This window comes from Bombus terrestris, chromosome 13 (genome assembly GCF_910591885.1).
Source record: "Bombus terrestris chromosome 13, iyBomTerr1.2, whole genome shotgun sequence".
In the NCBI taxonomy this organism is placed as follows: Eukaryota; Metazoa; Arthropoda; class Insecta; order Hymenoptera; family Apidae; genus Bombus; species Bombus terrestris.
The window spans coordinates 9,723,606-9,736,319 of NC_063281.1; the positions used below are offsets into that span (position 1 = coordinate 9,723,606).

At 36.3% G+C, this 12,714-nt stretch overlaps 2 protein-coding genes across 2 annotated transcripts; one reads left to right on the top strand and one right to left on the bottom strand.

The window, feature by feature from the left end:
* The first annotated feature begins 1,141 nt into the window (after positions 1-1,141).
* Positions 1,142-8,948, top strand: LOC110119815. Its single transcript, XM_048411539.1, has 3 exons — positions 1,142-1,282; positions 1,929-4,592; positions 7,427-8,948. Exons 1-3 carry the CDS (start codon positions 1,276-1,278, stop codon positions 8,776-8,778), a joined length of 4,023 nt encoding a protein of 1,340 aa, XP_048267496.1. The 5' UTR covers positions 1,142-1,275; the 3' UTR covers positions 8,779-8,948.
* A 63-nt stretch (positions 8,949-9,011) lies between these two features.
* On the bottom strand, positions 9,012-12,714 carry LOC100645385. Its single transcript, XM_003400231.4, has 3 exons — positions 12,562-12,714; positions 10,291-10,500; positions 9,012-9,532 (listed from the first exon to the last, which is right to left on the bottom strand). The coding sequence occupies exons 2-3, from the start codon at positions 10,473-10,475 to the stop codon at positions 9,274-9,276; spliced, it is 444 nt and encodes a 147-aa protein (XP_003400279.1). The 5' UTR covers positions 10,476-10,500; positions 12,562-12,714; the 3' UTR covers positions 9,012-9,273.

Sequence of the window (12,714 nt, forward strand, 5' to 3'; positions counted from 1 at the left end):
TGCCTTTTATAGAGAACCAAAATTTTCTCGGCTAATTTGGGAGCCATTTTGGTTAGGAATCGGCGCATCTTTGCATTTAATGTGCTAGAAGTCATCTCTGATATGATAAAAATTATCGTCACAGGTAAATACTAGTTCAATCCGTATCGAATATCTGAATATCTTCAACAGTATCGCCTGCTGAATCAGCAGATCAACCTTATCCTAGTCGGACGTGGCCGGAAAAAGTAAATTACGCGAATTTTCCAATTTTCCATTCATTACGCGAATGAAAACGCTATATAATACATATTTCATAATATTTTAGAAATCTAGGCTGAATTTCTCTTCCCTGATAACGTTGTCTAAGATAATCATCATCGTAGGAATATGTAGATAAACATAATCGCTTTTTCTTAGCAGAAATCATAAAAGGTTTTGATGATTAAGCGTTGGAGAGATATACGAATAAAACACGGAGATATTCAATTTATTATTATTATTATTAATATAAAGGGTCGTCAATTGGCATTTACATATTACATGTTTCACGATAACTATACGAAATCTGGGCAATGAATAACATATTTCCAATTTATAATTGCAGATATCTATATTTTGATCGGTGAAATTATATTGCTATCTAATCTTGTTACGATCTTATTTGTATCATTGTGTAACAGGACAAGAATTTTAAGAACTTCGTTCTATATCTTTCTTAGTACGTTGTGAAGTCCAACCGAACGATTCGATTCTGTTACGTATGTAAAGTGTGACCCTGTTTATACCATGTATGTATCATAGTTGTCTGTTATTATTTACCTCTTTTTATGATACTCTTTCAAGAGTAGTTTACTTCTCTCATCGAAATTGTTATACAGAATAGTTTGCTTCGAATTTCTCGCCATTCACAAGACTTTGATCACAGTTGGCATTCATAGCCCTCCTAAATATATATCTAAGTATATAACATATTTTCTGTATCGTTATTATGGACTATTGTCCCTCCATTACACCATTGATATGTGAATTCCGAAACGATAAGCCAATTTAAATCGGAGTGATAAATCTAAAATAACGGGTAAAGTAATAACAGGAATTATCGTTTGAAAATAATCTAAACTTACATTGTTAAATGATTGTATCGCCCAGTACAAAGTAGCAAGATATGTTGATAGTCCGATAAATTTTAGCTATAAAAGTCAAATCTTATAATATTGTAATGTCAGTTCCTTCCTAAAAACCGACTATAGGAAGGTGTGTTATTTTTCAATCGTAAGAAATAAAACTGTTGGAATGAGAGGTGAGTAATTTTACTTGTGATATAGTTCGCAACCACGTATGTTGCTTTCGGGACTTTATCTTATATCGCATATAGTATATATGATACTATGATGTAGACGTATATTCTTTGGGAGAATATAGAGAACGAAATAAATCTGTTCGGATACTGGTGAACATTAACGACGAAGGAAACCATTTTCAATTAGGAATAATCATCATAGATAAACATTTTTTGCTTATTGGAAACCACTATTGAAAATTGTTATGCCGTTAACTGTTACACTTAGCACCCCTATATTCAACACTGCGTCGTATATGCATTGGTCAGGTTGCTACACTGACGATCCATACTGTTTTTAGTTACCTATAACCATTAACGATGACAAAATTCCTTTGATTAGCAATAATCATGACCAATGACGGAACCCGTTTTACTCCGTCACTGATGATGATAATCAAAACATATTAATCGCTTATAATAGTCATTTGTAATCAGTAACTGTAAAAATTAAAATCACCAAATTCTTCACTAAAGTTTTTGGAAGTTTTCTATAAGATGTAGGGGACATTGGTTTCCATTTAAACAAAAATTAGCTTTTTCTTCATGACACACAGAATAGTATTGACATACAGAATGGCAGATTCGATGTTTTCTTCTATTTCAGATTTATTATTACTGGTCATTGCCGTTTTGGCAGTGACGGAGAACGCTTTTGCCGAAATACATGAAATTCCAACAAAATGTCCAGAATCTTCAGGAAAAACCGTACAGCTCGCTCACAAACACGATTGTACCAAGTTTTACGAATGTTCCAATGGGCAGAAACAACTCTCGAATTGCCCAGAATTTGCCCCCGGACAGAAGCTACATTTCGATCCTGAACTTCAAAATTGTACTTTGCCATGGGAGGCAAATTGCGCGTCAAGAGCCCCGGATTGTTCAAAGGACGAATTCATACAACCTCATCCCACCAACTGTAGTCTATATTACAAATGCGAGAACGGGGAAAAAGTCTTAAAAACGTGTGACGAGGAACAGCTGTTTTGTTCCGACTCTCTAGAATGTGTACACAAAGATGCCGCCAAGTGTAAAGTTTACGATTCATGTCCAACAGGTAAATTGTTGGAGCCTGTATTTCTTCCGCACTATCGCCAATCGCTCTATTACGAATGTGTCGATGGACAATACGCTGTAAGACAGTGCCCATCGGGTCATGTATTCGACGATGAACGTAGACAATGTGTGTCTAATGTCCACTGTCCTGCAACCGGTACTAAGAGAATTTCTCATGAGACGGATTGCGGTTTGTATTACGAATGCGTGAATGGTGTTAAGGTACAGAAAGTTTGCGAAGATGGATTGTCTTTCGATGAAGCCAAGGGTATATGTACCTGGCCTCCGAGATACAAGTGTTCATCGAACTTCAATCAAACCGACCTGGCCACATACTTCCTACCTTATGCAGTGGAAGAAAGAAATGTTCTAGATTGTCCACCAGAAGGATATACATTCATACCACACGAATGCTCTTGTGCTAAGTATTACTCTTGCGAAGACGGAAAGAAGTTTATAGAAGAATGCCCTGAAGGCATGATGTATGATTATATTAGAAAAGTTTGCGATTTACCGCATGCCGCCATATGTAAAAACCAAAAGTATACTGACGACAGTTACCTAGATTCAAATTGTTTTAATTCAACTGACTGTCCATCCTATAGCCATGATCGCTTCCCTCATAAGGAGTGTAGGTTTTATTACGAGTGCTATGAGGGTCACAAATGCCTTCGGAGGTGTTCTGAAGGACATGTCTTCAATCCAACTCTTAAAACGTGTGATCTACCTAAGAATGTTCCCGGCTGCGGCGGAGGTGGCAGTGACGAACCTGATGATACAACACCTAATAATACAGACTATGAATGTACTTTGTGTAATTGTCGTAATTGTATTGTTCGTTTAGCATATCCGCAAAACTGTAATCTGTATTATCAATGTGAAAATGGACAGAAAGTGATCAGGCAATGTCCTCGAAATCTAGTGTTCGATCGTATAAATCAGATTTGTGACTATCAAGAAAATGTACATTGCATACCCTCAACTACGAGCACGACCACGACCACGACCACGACCACGACCACGACCACGACCACAACTACGGTCCGGCCCTATTGCATTGAAGGAGAGCGAAGGTATCACGAATGTCAATGCAATGAATATTACGAATGTCACGGCGGACGATACGAATGGTTCAGGTGCCGCTCAGGCCAAAAGTTTGATTGGAAACTGTTAGAATGTCTGGCAGAAGACAAAGCTGTCTGTTACCCCGATAGAAATAACAATTGCGAAGGCACCTGTTCGTCAGGCACTAGCCGGTTGCCCCACAAGGAGTGCAACCGGTATTGTACTTGCTACCAGGGAACCGCCACAGTAGAAACCTGTCCCCGCCATATGTATTACGATCGTCACACACAAAACTGCCAGTGGCCAGAAGACATAAGTTACTGGCCGACGCAGTGTAATCCTTTCGACTGTGGTTTCGGTTACGAGAAAGTTCCTCATGAATGTCACTGTGACCAATATTATACATGTTCAGGGAATTGGAAAGAAATTGGATGGTGTAGTAACGGACAATACTTTGACTATAGAGAAGAAAGATGCGTCGATAATAGATATGCTCACTGTTATGTGAGCCCATCATGTGTTGAAATTAAGAAATGCGGAATGTGTGAGGCCACAAGACACAACACAAGTAGTTACGCAGATGATTGTCAAAAATATTGTAGATGCAGCGGTAGGAACGTGTTTATCGAGCGATGTGCCAGCGGTCTGTACTACCATAATGTCACAGGAGAATGTGACTGGCCCGAAAACGTAGATTTAAAATCGCACTCATGCCCGCTCATAACTGACTGTACCAGAACTTCTAAGTTTATACCGCATAATTGTCAATGTAAACTTTACTATACATGCGAAAACGGAAACAAATATCTCTCAGAATGCCCTGGTGCATCATCTTTTGATTATGTACTCGCGACCTGTGTGGATAAAGAGGCCCATTGTTACCATGAATATTCGTCAGATAGAGTAGTCGATCGCTGTATAGGGCACTGTCCGGAGCAGACGTCTTCTAGTCCGATTATCCGTTTGCAACACCAAGATTGCAACAAATACTGCATATGTTCAATGGGGGCTCCTTATGTCGTCAATTGCCCTGGATGTAGTCGGTATGATAGTCAACGTCAGACCTGTGTACCTTCAGATGTTTGCAATTGCGACTTACGAGCAAGCAAAACTTTGTGGTCGGATATACCATTTGTGAATAATTTTCTTTAAAAGCTAGGAAATGAATCGTGAAAGCAAAAAGAAATGAATTCGTAGAATAATCACTAAAGATAAATGGTTTGTTGTAACACCTTCATCGAGTATTTCTGAATTCCATAATATTACGATGTTACAAGGTTAAAACGTAATGCTGCTTTTATATATTTTCTAATTTATGTAGTCTTTTAGGACGACTGCATTAAACTTAATCACAGATCGCAAATTTTCTGTAAATAATAAAATTAAAGATAAGTGACACCATTCAATTAGCATTTATTCTTATACGTATACATACCGCGAAACGATATTAATTTAATTAATTCGATCCATCGCCATGTATATTGTCACGATTTTATTTTGTAAAAGTGTGACTGATGAGTATAAACATTACCATAAATGTAGTAGTTACATAAAAAGCAAATGTAAGTCAAAGATACCATGTAAAATATAAAAGATCGGATTGTAAAGTATTCGATGGAAATAAAAGTTGTTGGATGTTGCATTGTATTCTATATGTTAAATAATTTTCGCAATGTCGAAATATCCCCCAGATGTAGATACGGTAGAATTCCTATTATCCGGCATACTCGTGAGGGGAGTCGAATAATCAAATTGGGCTATACCTATGGAGTGATGAAAACGAAGAAAATAATTTGAAAACCGACCACCGATAAATATGTAATACAATTTATATGAATAAAAGTAAAATATGCAAAATAAGATATGTAGATTATACAACATGTGAAATATACGTCTAACTGACATTAATTTAATTTCCTTTACCAATGGATGCACAGTAAATAGTTTAAAGTTGAATATGGAGGCGTTCATCGTCGACAAAATACATCCTTTACATTCATGAATTCTAATTCTTTTGTCTATTACTTGGGCGTAATTATATGAATGATATCTTGATACCACATTTGCACGCTTTTCAAGGTTCAAACGCAATCTAGCAATTTTCATTGACATAGTTTCGGTGGATCTACAATCCTAACTCAATCATTTATTAAATATGATATTAAAATTATAAATATATTTTCACTTAATAAGTTATATTAATATTCATGACGTAGACGTGACAATACTGCTGATGTGGATCGTAACACTATGATAGAATATAAATTGATAAAAGTAACGATATCGAAATGTATAGATACGTTAATCGTTTCGATTAAAAGGAACTAATTCAAAACTAGATTACAATTCCATTGAAACACGATAATTTTTATTGCAAAGTACTTTTATTTTATTTTTGAATATATTTTAGTTTTCGATGAAATCCATCGTTTCATCAATAGAGGTATGGGTTTATGAAGGTTATGAGGTAAATTATAATTGGTCTTACAGTTAATTTTAAAATATCGCAGTTCTAATAAATTTTGCACATATTACTGAAATAAAGAATAAATATTCTTAAATCGTGTATATTGTGTCGTGTATCTGGTTGGAGTAAGTTGCGCACATTACATTTTATTAAAACATTTGCTGATATTTGTTTTTCTATCAAAAACTGAAATTGTCAAATGTATAAGTATAGGTATAGAAAATTTTCATGAAAAAGCGACTTTAGGTAATTTCATTGACGGATTTTTGCTGTCCACAACCACTTACAGTAAATTTTATTGATTGATGTGGCTAACTCAGTTTCAAAACAATATTATAAGATATCGATTCGAAATCGCTTTTAACGATGAAATTTGTATATTCTGTAACTTAAATCAGAACTTCCATTGTTTTATGCATGAATGCACAATGAATTGAATGTTGAATTGAATGAGTTGAATTGTTGGATGTTTTAACATAACTTTCATATTATCATCAATAAAAATCAATATCAATCTTGTGACCCAATACATTATTATTCACGTAACCTTCAGTCTGAAAAATTTCCAACTGTTTAGGTATAATAAATTAATGAAATACAAATAATGAAATAAAATAACTTATTTTTCTATTAGAATTATTTCATTGTATTCTATTTTGATCTATCGTACTTAAGATTAGAAATCTTAGTAGAAAGAGAGTAAAAATCATGTTACTAGTAAGTTATTTAATTGATTTCGAGTATTACGCCATAATGATAACGATATATACCCTCGTTTTGAAGAAGTATGGTGAATAGCAAGATAATCTTATTATTCTCGAAAAATTGAGAAAAATTTTCTGTTCATTACAATATTTTTCCTTTTCAAACAAATAAAGTTTCCTTTGGCATTTTTCCCTATTTATCAAAAAATACATTATGTTGTTTCTTTTATACTATAAGTAAAACAGTACTTTTATTCTATGACGTAACACATTAAAGCGAAACTTTTAATTTGCTGAATACGTTGTACCTATGTAATTATTTGTTTGATAGATCAAGCTCTAAATATAAAAGAAATGGTAGAATAATGATGATCAACTAAAACTTCGGTAAACTGATCCCAAGTTAAATAAGGATGTACGTATTGGCGGAGATAAGATAAATGATATGTTAATGATAAGATTCAGTCCATTATAAAAGTCGATTCGCATAGATTATATTTGTCAGTTTTCTGTAGATAAGGAATGGTGACTTCGTTTTATTATACAGAATGAAGGGTAAGTAACTCGAATATTTTTAACAATTTCTCGTAGGAAAAAATTCATAAAGAAAATAGCGATGTCCATTAGTATAATAAGTAAGAGACAAAAAGATGTAGTTTAAATAAAACGGCAGGCACTTGATTTTAAAAATTGGCGAACAAAAATGCTTGCAGCCTCCCAATATGTACGCTTAATAAATAATGACAGTTGAAGATGTAAGTTAAAGATAAAATTTGATAAACTACAATAATGTTTTCTTTTCATATATTTCAGTGTTATATCTGTTGTTCATTGCTGTCACTATAGCGACGGCGGACGAAAAATGCCCTGAAGTAATATCTCATGACTGTATTCCAATGCAGCAATGCGTTGGTAAAGGAAACAAGACGTATACGCATCATATTCCTTATCCCGACGACTGTCATAAATATTATAAATGCTTAAGAGGTCTTGCATGCCTACTATGCTGTCCAAGGTTTGGCAGTGGACAAAATCGGCTGGTCTTCAATCCAGAAGAGCAGGTCTGTGACTGGCCATTTAAAATACCAAAACCAGAAGCAAAATGCTATGACATTTTCCCACCAACTACTCCACCGGAACCGACCACGCAGCCAACTACTCCACCGCAACCGACCACGCCGCCAACTACTTCACCGCAACCGACCACGCCGCCAACTACTCCACCACAACCAACCACCCCGCCAACTACTCCACCGGAACCGACCACCCCGCCAACTACTCCACCGGAACCCACCACCCCGCCAACTACTCCACCGGAACCGACCACCCCGCCAACTATTCCATCGGGACCGACCACCCCGCCAACTACTCCACCGGAACCGACCACCCCGCCAACTACTCCACCGGAACCGACCACGCAGCCAACTACTCCACCGGAACCGACCACGCAGCCAACTACTCCACCGCAACCGACCACCCCGCCAACTACTTCACCGGAACCGACTACGCAGCCAACTACTCCACCGGAACCGACCACGCAGCCAACTACTCCACCGCAACCGACCACCCCGCCAACTACTTCACCAGAACCGACCACGCAGCCAACTACTCCACCGGAACCGACCACGCAGCCAACTACTCCACCGCAACCGACCACCCCGCCAACTACTTCACCGGAACCGACCACGCAGCCAACTACTCCACCGGAACCGACCACGCAGCCAACTACTCCACCGCAACCGACCACCCCGCCAACTACTTCACCGGAACCGACCACGCAGCCAACTACTCCACCGCAACCGATCACCCCGCCAACTACTCCACCGCAACCGACCACGCAGCCAACTACTCCACCGCAACCGACCACGCAGCCAACTACTTCACCGCAACCGACCACCCTGCCAACTACTCCATCGAAATCGACCACGCCGTCAACTACTACATCGAAACCGACCTCGTTGCCTGATGATAATCCAACTCATGCGCCAATAGTAAGTAATTGTCCACCAAATGGAAACGTAAAAATACAGCATGAAACTGACTGCAATAAGTATTACGTATGTCGCGATGGAATGAGGTCGCCTGTAAGAATATGTCCAGACGCTCTGGTTTTCAACCCTATAATTGGTGCGTGCGACTTGAAGGAGCATTATCACTGTAAGTAAGATGAATGTAAAAGAAAAATCTTTCTGTTATGTTTGCTATAGATTTAATTTATAAGAAAAAAACACCCCGTCCGGTAAAATTGCAGGAGCATAATATAAATGCTTTTACATTTATTAACTCTGTATATAATTCTCATAATTATTTTTCATAATATCTATATTTCAGTGTAATGAAGAAATTGGAATATATGTATTGTGAAATTCTAATTAATAATAAAATATTAAAAAATATATCAAATAAAATGTCGTTTATTTCGTATTAATACCTCCTATTTCGCACAAATCGTAACGAGATGACTAGTTGTCATCTTTTTACCTTTTTTTAAATTCGTGGAGGCACTTTTTGCCTTCAATTGAAAATTGAGGCAAATTTGTTTACAAAGAGAATTATTTTTATTATAATATTGATAAGCAATTTAAATAGAGCAACTGACAAACAATCGAATGTAACGGGATGTATATGTCGTAAACAGGGTATAGGACACGCAAATTATTTTATTGCACATCGTCGTAGTATTTTTCAACTGTGTCTAATACGTGACAAGGCGGAGAATCGATTCGCGAAGTGCTCTTCTTAGGGCCATACTTTTCCACCTCATCGAGGAATCCACTCTCTTCTTGCTTCCTCTTTTCGAATTGTCGGTTTGCTTTCGGTTGCTGTGATCGTTGAGAATTTTCCAGGATTGTTTTCATCGAATCCCAAACATAATTAACTTCCGGTACAGAGGAGAGAACATTTCCCCTTTTTCCATATCTATTCACGTATTAGAAACATTATAATAATGTTATAATAACTTTACCGTATCTCCTACAATTATCACACCCGAAGGAAAAGTTTCAAATTTTTACAATATTCATCAAAATTTGTAAATTGCTTATACGTTTGTTGTAAACGCGATACGAATTAATTGCGTCAAACAATACGTTACACAACCGAGCAAAAGGGCTGATTCTATTTGTCTCTGCTCGTCTTTTTATACCTATACAGATATGCTCAATGTCATTATTTGCTTCTTATCATTACAATCATCATACTTTCTGTCGATCTGTATTATTGGTTTTTTATTGTATTTCATTCAAATGATTTTGTAAATAAGAATAGGCCTATACGTATATTTTCAAAAATTAATTTTATTAACGTGAAAGCTGTTGAAAATATCGACTATAATATTTCATATGCAATTATTATGCTCTTTGATCTAAATTATTATACAATTCTTATAACGTATCGCGCACCCTTATCTTTTGTTTCTAAAATATACCTTTGATTTAATAAAACATCGAGAACAGAAATTTGTCAGGTCGAAACATAGAATTGATACGCACTTTATCGAGCAGATTATCAACATCTTTTCTCGGGAACGTTGTCTCATGTGGAAAAACTTTATTCTACATGTTTGACTTATTTTTTCACGAGAAATCGCCTCTTGCTCGATTATAGGTACCACCAGTTACCGAACATTCAATGCATTTCAAAAAAATATATCGGATAACGTCAAAATACATTATTACCTCGCTTTCCCGTTAAGGGAATAGAAATCAGTAACATGATCGAGGTATTTTTTTAATTCTTCCTGATTCGTAAATATATCTGGTTGAGTTGGTCTGGCCATCGGTCCCGGTTCGCCATGAACAATCCCAGTTCCAAGAATAAAAAGAACGACAACCAAGTAGATGCTATTCAAACACGATTGCATTCTTCTCGTCAGAAGTCACCGATTACTGAAAAAAAGAAATTATTCTCGTTAGACACGACACTTTTTCTTGGCATTTTATGGCATACTCAATTACGTAATAAAGCACAAGCCACACAATGTTCACGAATCAACAGAAATTTCTGTGCTGCACATTATCCACTTGTTCAAATTTTCCCGTTTCATAATACACTTAATATTTCGAACACAGCTGTATCAATAAGCATTTCATTTTCAATTTGCCTGACATCTCACTGAATATTTCACTATCATAATTCAAATATCGTCGTATTGTACAATAAAATGAACGGTTGATTTCCAAAGGAATCGTACGAATCGTTTTCTCATCGTTATTAATTCATTGGTATAATATTTAGCTTGTTTCACACATGTTTCAACTCTGTTCCACAGAAAGCATAAATAATCGTATTCGTTCTAACCGTACATCGTGATTGGAAATATCATTCGATTGTCTGATTTAATAAGCCGTACAACTGTAGCTTAAAATTCCCTCGATTGGTATTTAAGTGTACGTGAAAGCATAGCGTGAATTATGAAAAGCAATTTCGAACAATTCCGGATAACATGACACAGGAAGTACAGATGCAAATGGAAATTAAACATGAAATTGAGTTCAACTTCATCGATATTGAAATCTTTCCGCGGAGAGCAGTCGATGATTTAAAATTTAATATTGAAATGCAATTGATCGGCGGATCAATTTATTCGAGGCATCGTGTCTCGAAAGTCAAGGTCTTGGTAATTTACGGAGATTTTCAAAGTCCCGCGAAACTAGACCGTCTTGACCGACTTGACCATCGTCTCAAATCGTCTTTCACGCATTGATTTTACGGATAATATGATTTTATGAAAATCACAAAGAAACTGCGACACTAAATACGTGACAATTAAGAGTCATTAAGATGATAATACGCGAGGTTTATCTATGATTTAATTCGTGCTGTGGATTGATTGCTCGCTATAAGGGGGGCGTCGAGTCGTCTATTTCCTCCTTTTATAGAGGTCTGTGGTCTAAAAGAATACACATCGTTTGGCGTAAACTAGCTACATAAAAGATACTCTCGTAAGCTTGATAATCCAGCAACAAATGTGATTGTAAAGGAGAACGAATATTCATACAAGATTTCATACGCTGCATGTTTCATATCCCGTCTTTTTATAAATGCATTAACTTTTCATGGCGCATTAAATGTCGCGGGATTTATAAATGCGAAGAACGACTTAATTAATGGAACCTGTTAACTCGAAAGTTCAAGAGGAGAGTAACTACGCACAATAATTAAACTATAAGTTCATTTGCATCGATCTGGTTGATGCGTGCAGTTCATATTCATGAAAAGAAAAATTCTTATTCAACAAGGTAATTCTTATTGAATATGTAAAACTGATTGCTATGTCAAACAACGGTAGCACACACACACACATGTCAAATATAACGAGTTAACGTCAGAAATAACGAGTTATCGAACCTATCACGACATATTACTTTCAAACTTAGTTGATTCTAGCTATTACAGGTCCATCCTACAAGATCTCATTAATACTATCGAGTCTTAGTTATAAAACGTTTCAAGTTTTTTTTAATAACGAGGAGAACACTGCTTGTCTGTATCTTTCTAACACGTTCCAATAGTCAGTAATAAATATGCTATTAATTATTTCAAAGAACAATGCGAATTACCAGTACAAGAATTACTTCGAATTAATGAAAAACAATGATTTTATTTCAATCCAAAGCGATAGAGCTATACTTGTAGAATTAAATCGTAACTTTTGTTACTCGTAAGGAAGGTAAATGTGTAATCACGTATAAGATGTTATCAATGTCGAAATAGATATGGATACATTAATCATTGAATTTCTTGGGGATATGTCGAAAACGTAGATCTAACCACGCATCTAACTACCAAGATATCACTGCAGGATATATAGTTTATAGATGATTATAGTTCGATAAGAACGATTTTATTAATCAAAGTAAACTACACAAAAACAACATGAACGATAGGCTTGCGTGATCAGTACACCTAGTTGTTCAAGAGTTTTATCATAAATTATTATTACTCACCGATTAGTCGAAGTATGAATTCGTTGCGACGAAAAGATTTCCTGTATCCTAATGGAATATTCAGAAGTTGAAATCGAATCGGCCGCTCGCACCGCAGGACAGGAGTATATATACCTGGGAACGCACCCTCTGTCGCACCCCCTCGGCGGCAAA

What these genes read in the sequence shown, in the direction of transcription:
- LOC110119815 (XM_048411539.1), top strand. An exon ending in ATTTGTGAATAATTTTCTTT is followed by an intron (nt 4,593 to 7,426) that starts AAAAGCTAGGAA and finishes CATATATTTCAG; the next exon opens with TGTTATATCTGTTGTTCATT.
- LOC100645385 (XM_003400231.4), bottom strand. Translation starts at nt 10,475, where the DNA reads ATGCAATCGTGTTTGAATAGCATCTACTTGGTTGTCGTTCTTTTTATT. An exon ending in TCCCTTAACGGGAAAGCGAG is followed by an intron (nt 9,533 to 10,290) that starts GTAATAATGTAT and finishes ATACGTGAATAG; the next exon opens with ATATGGAAAAAGGGGAAATG.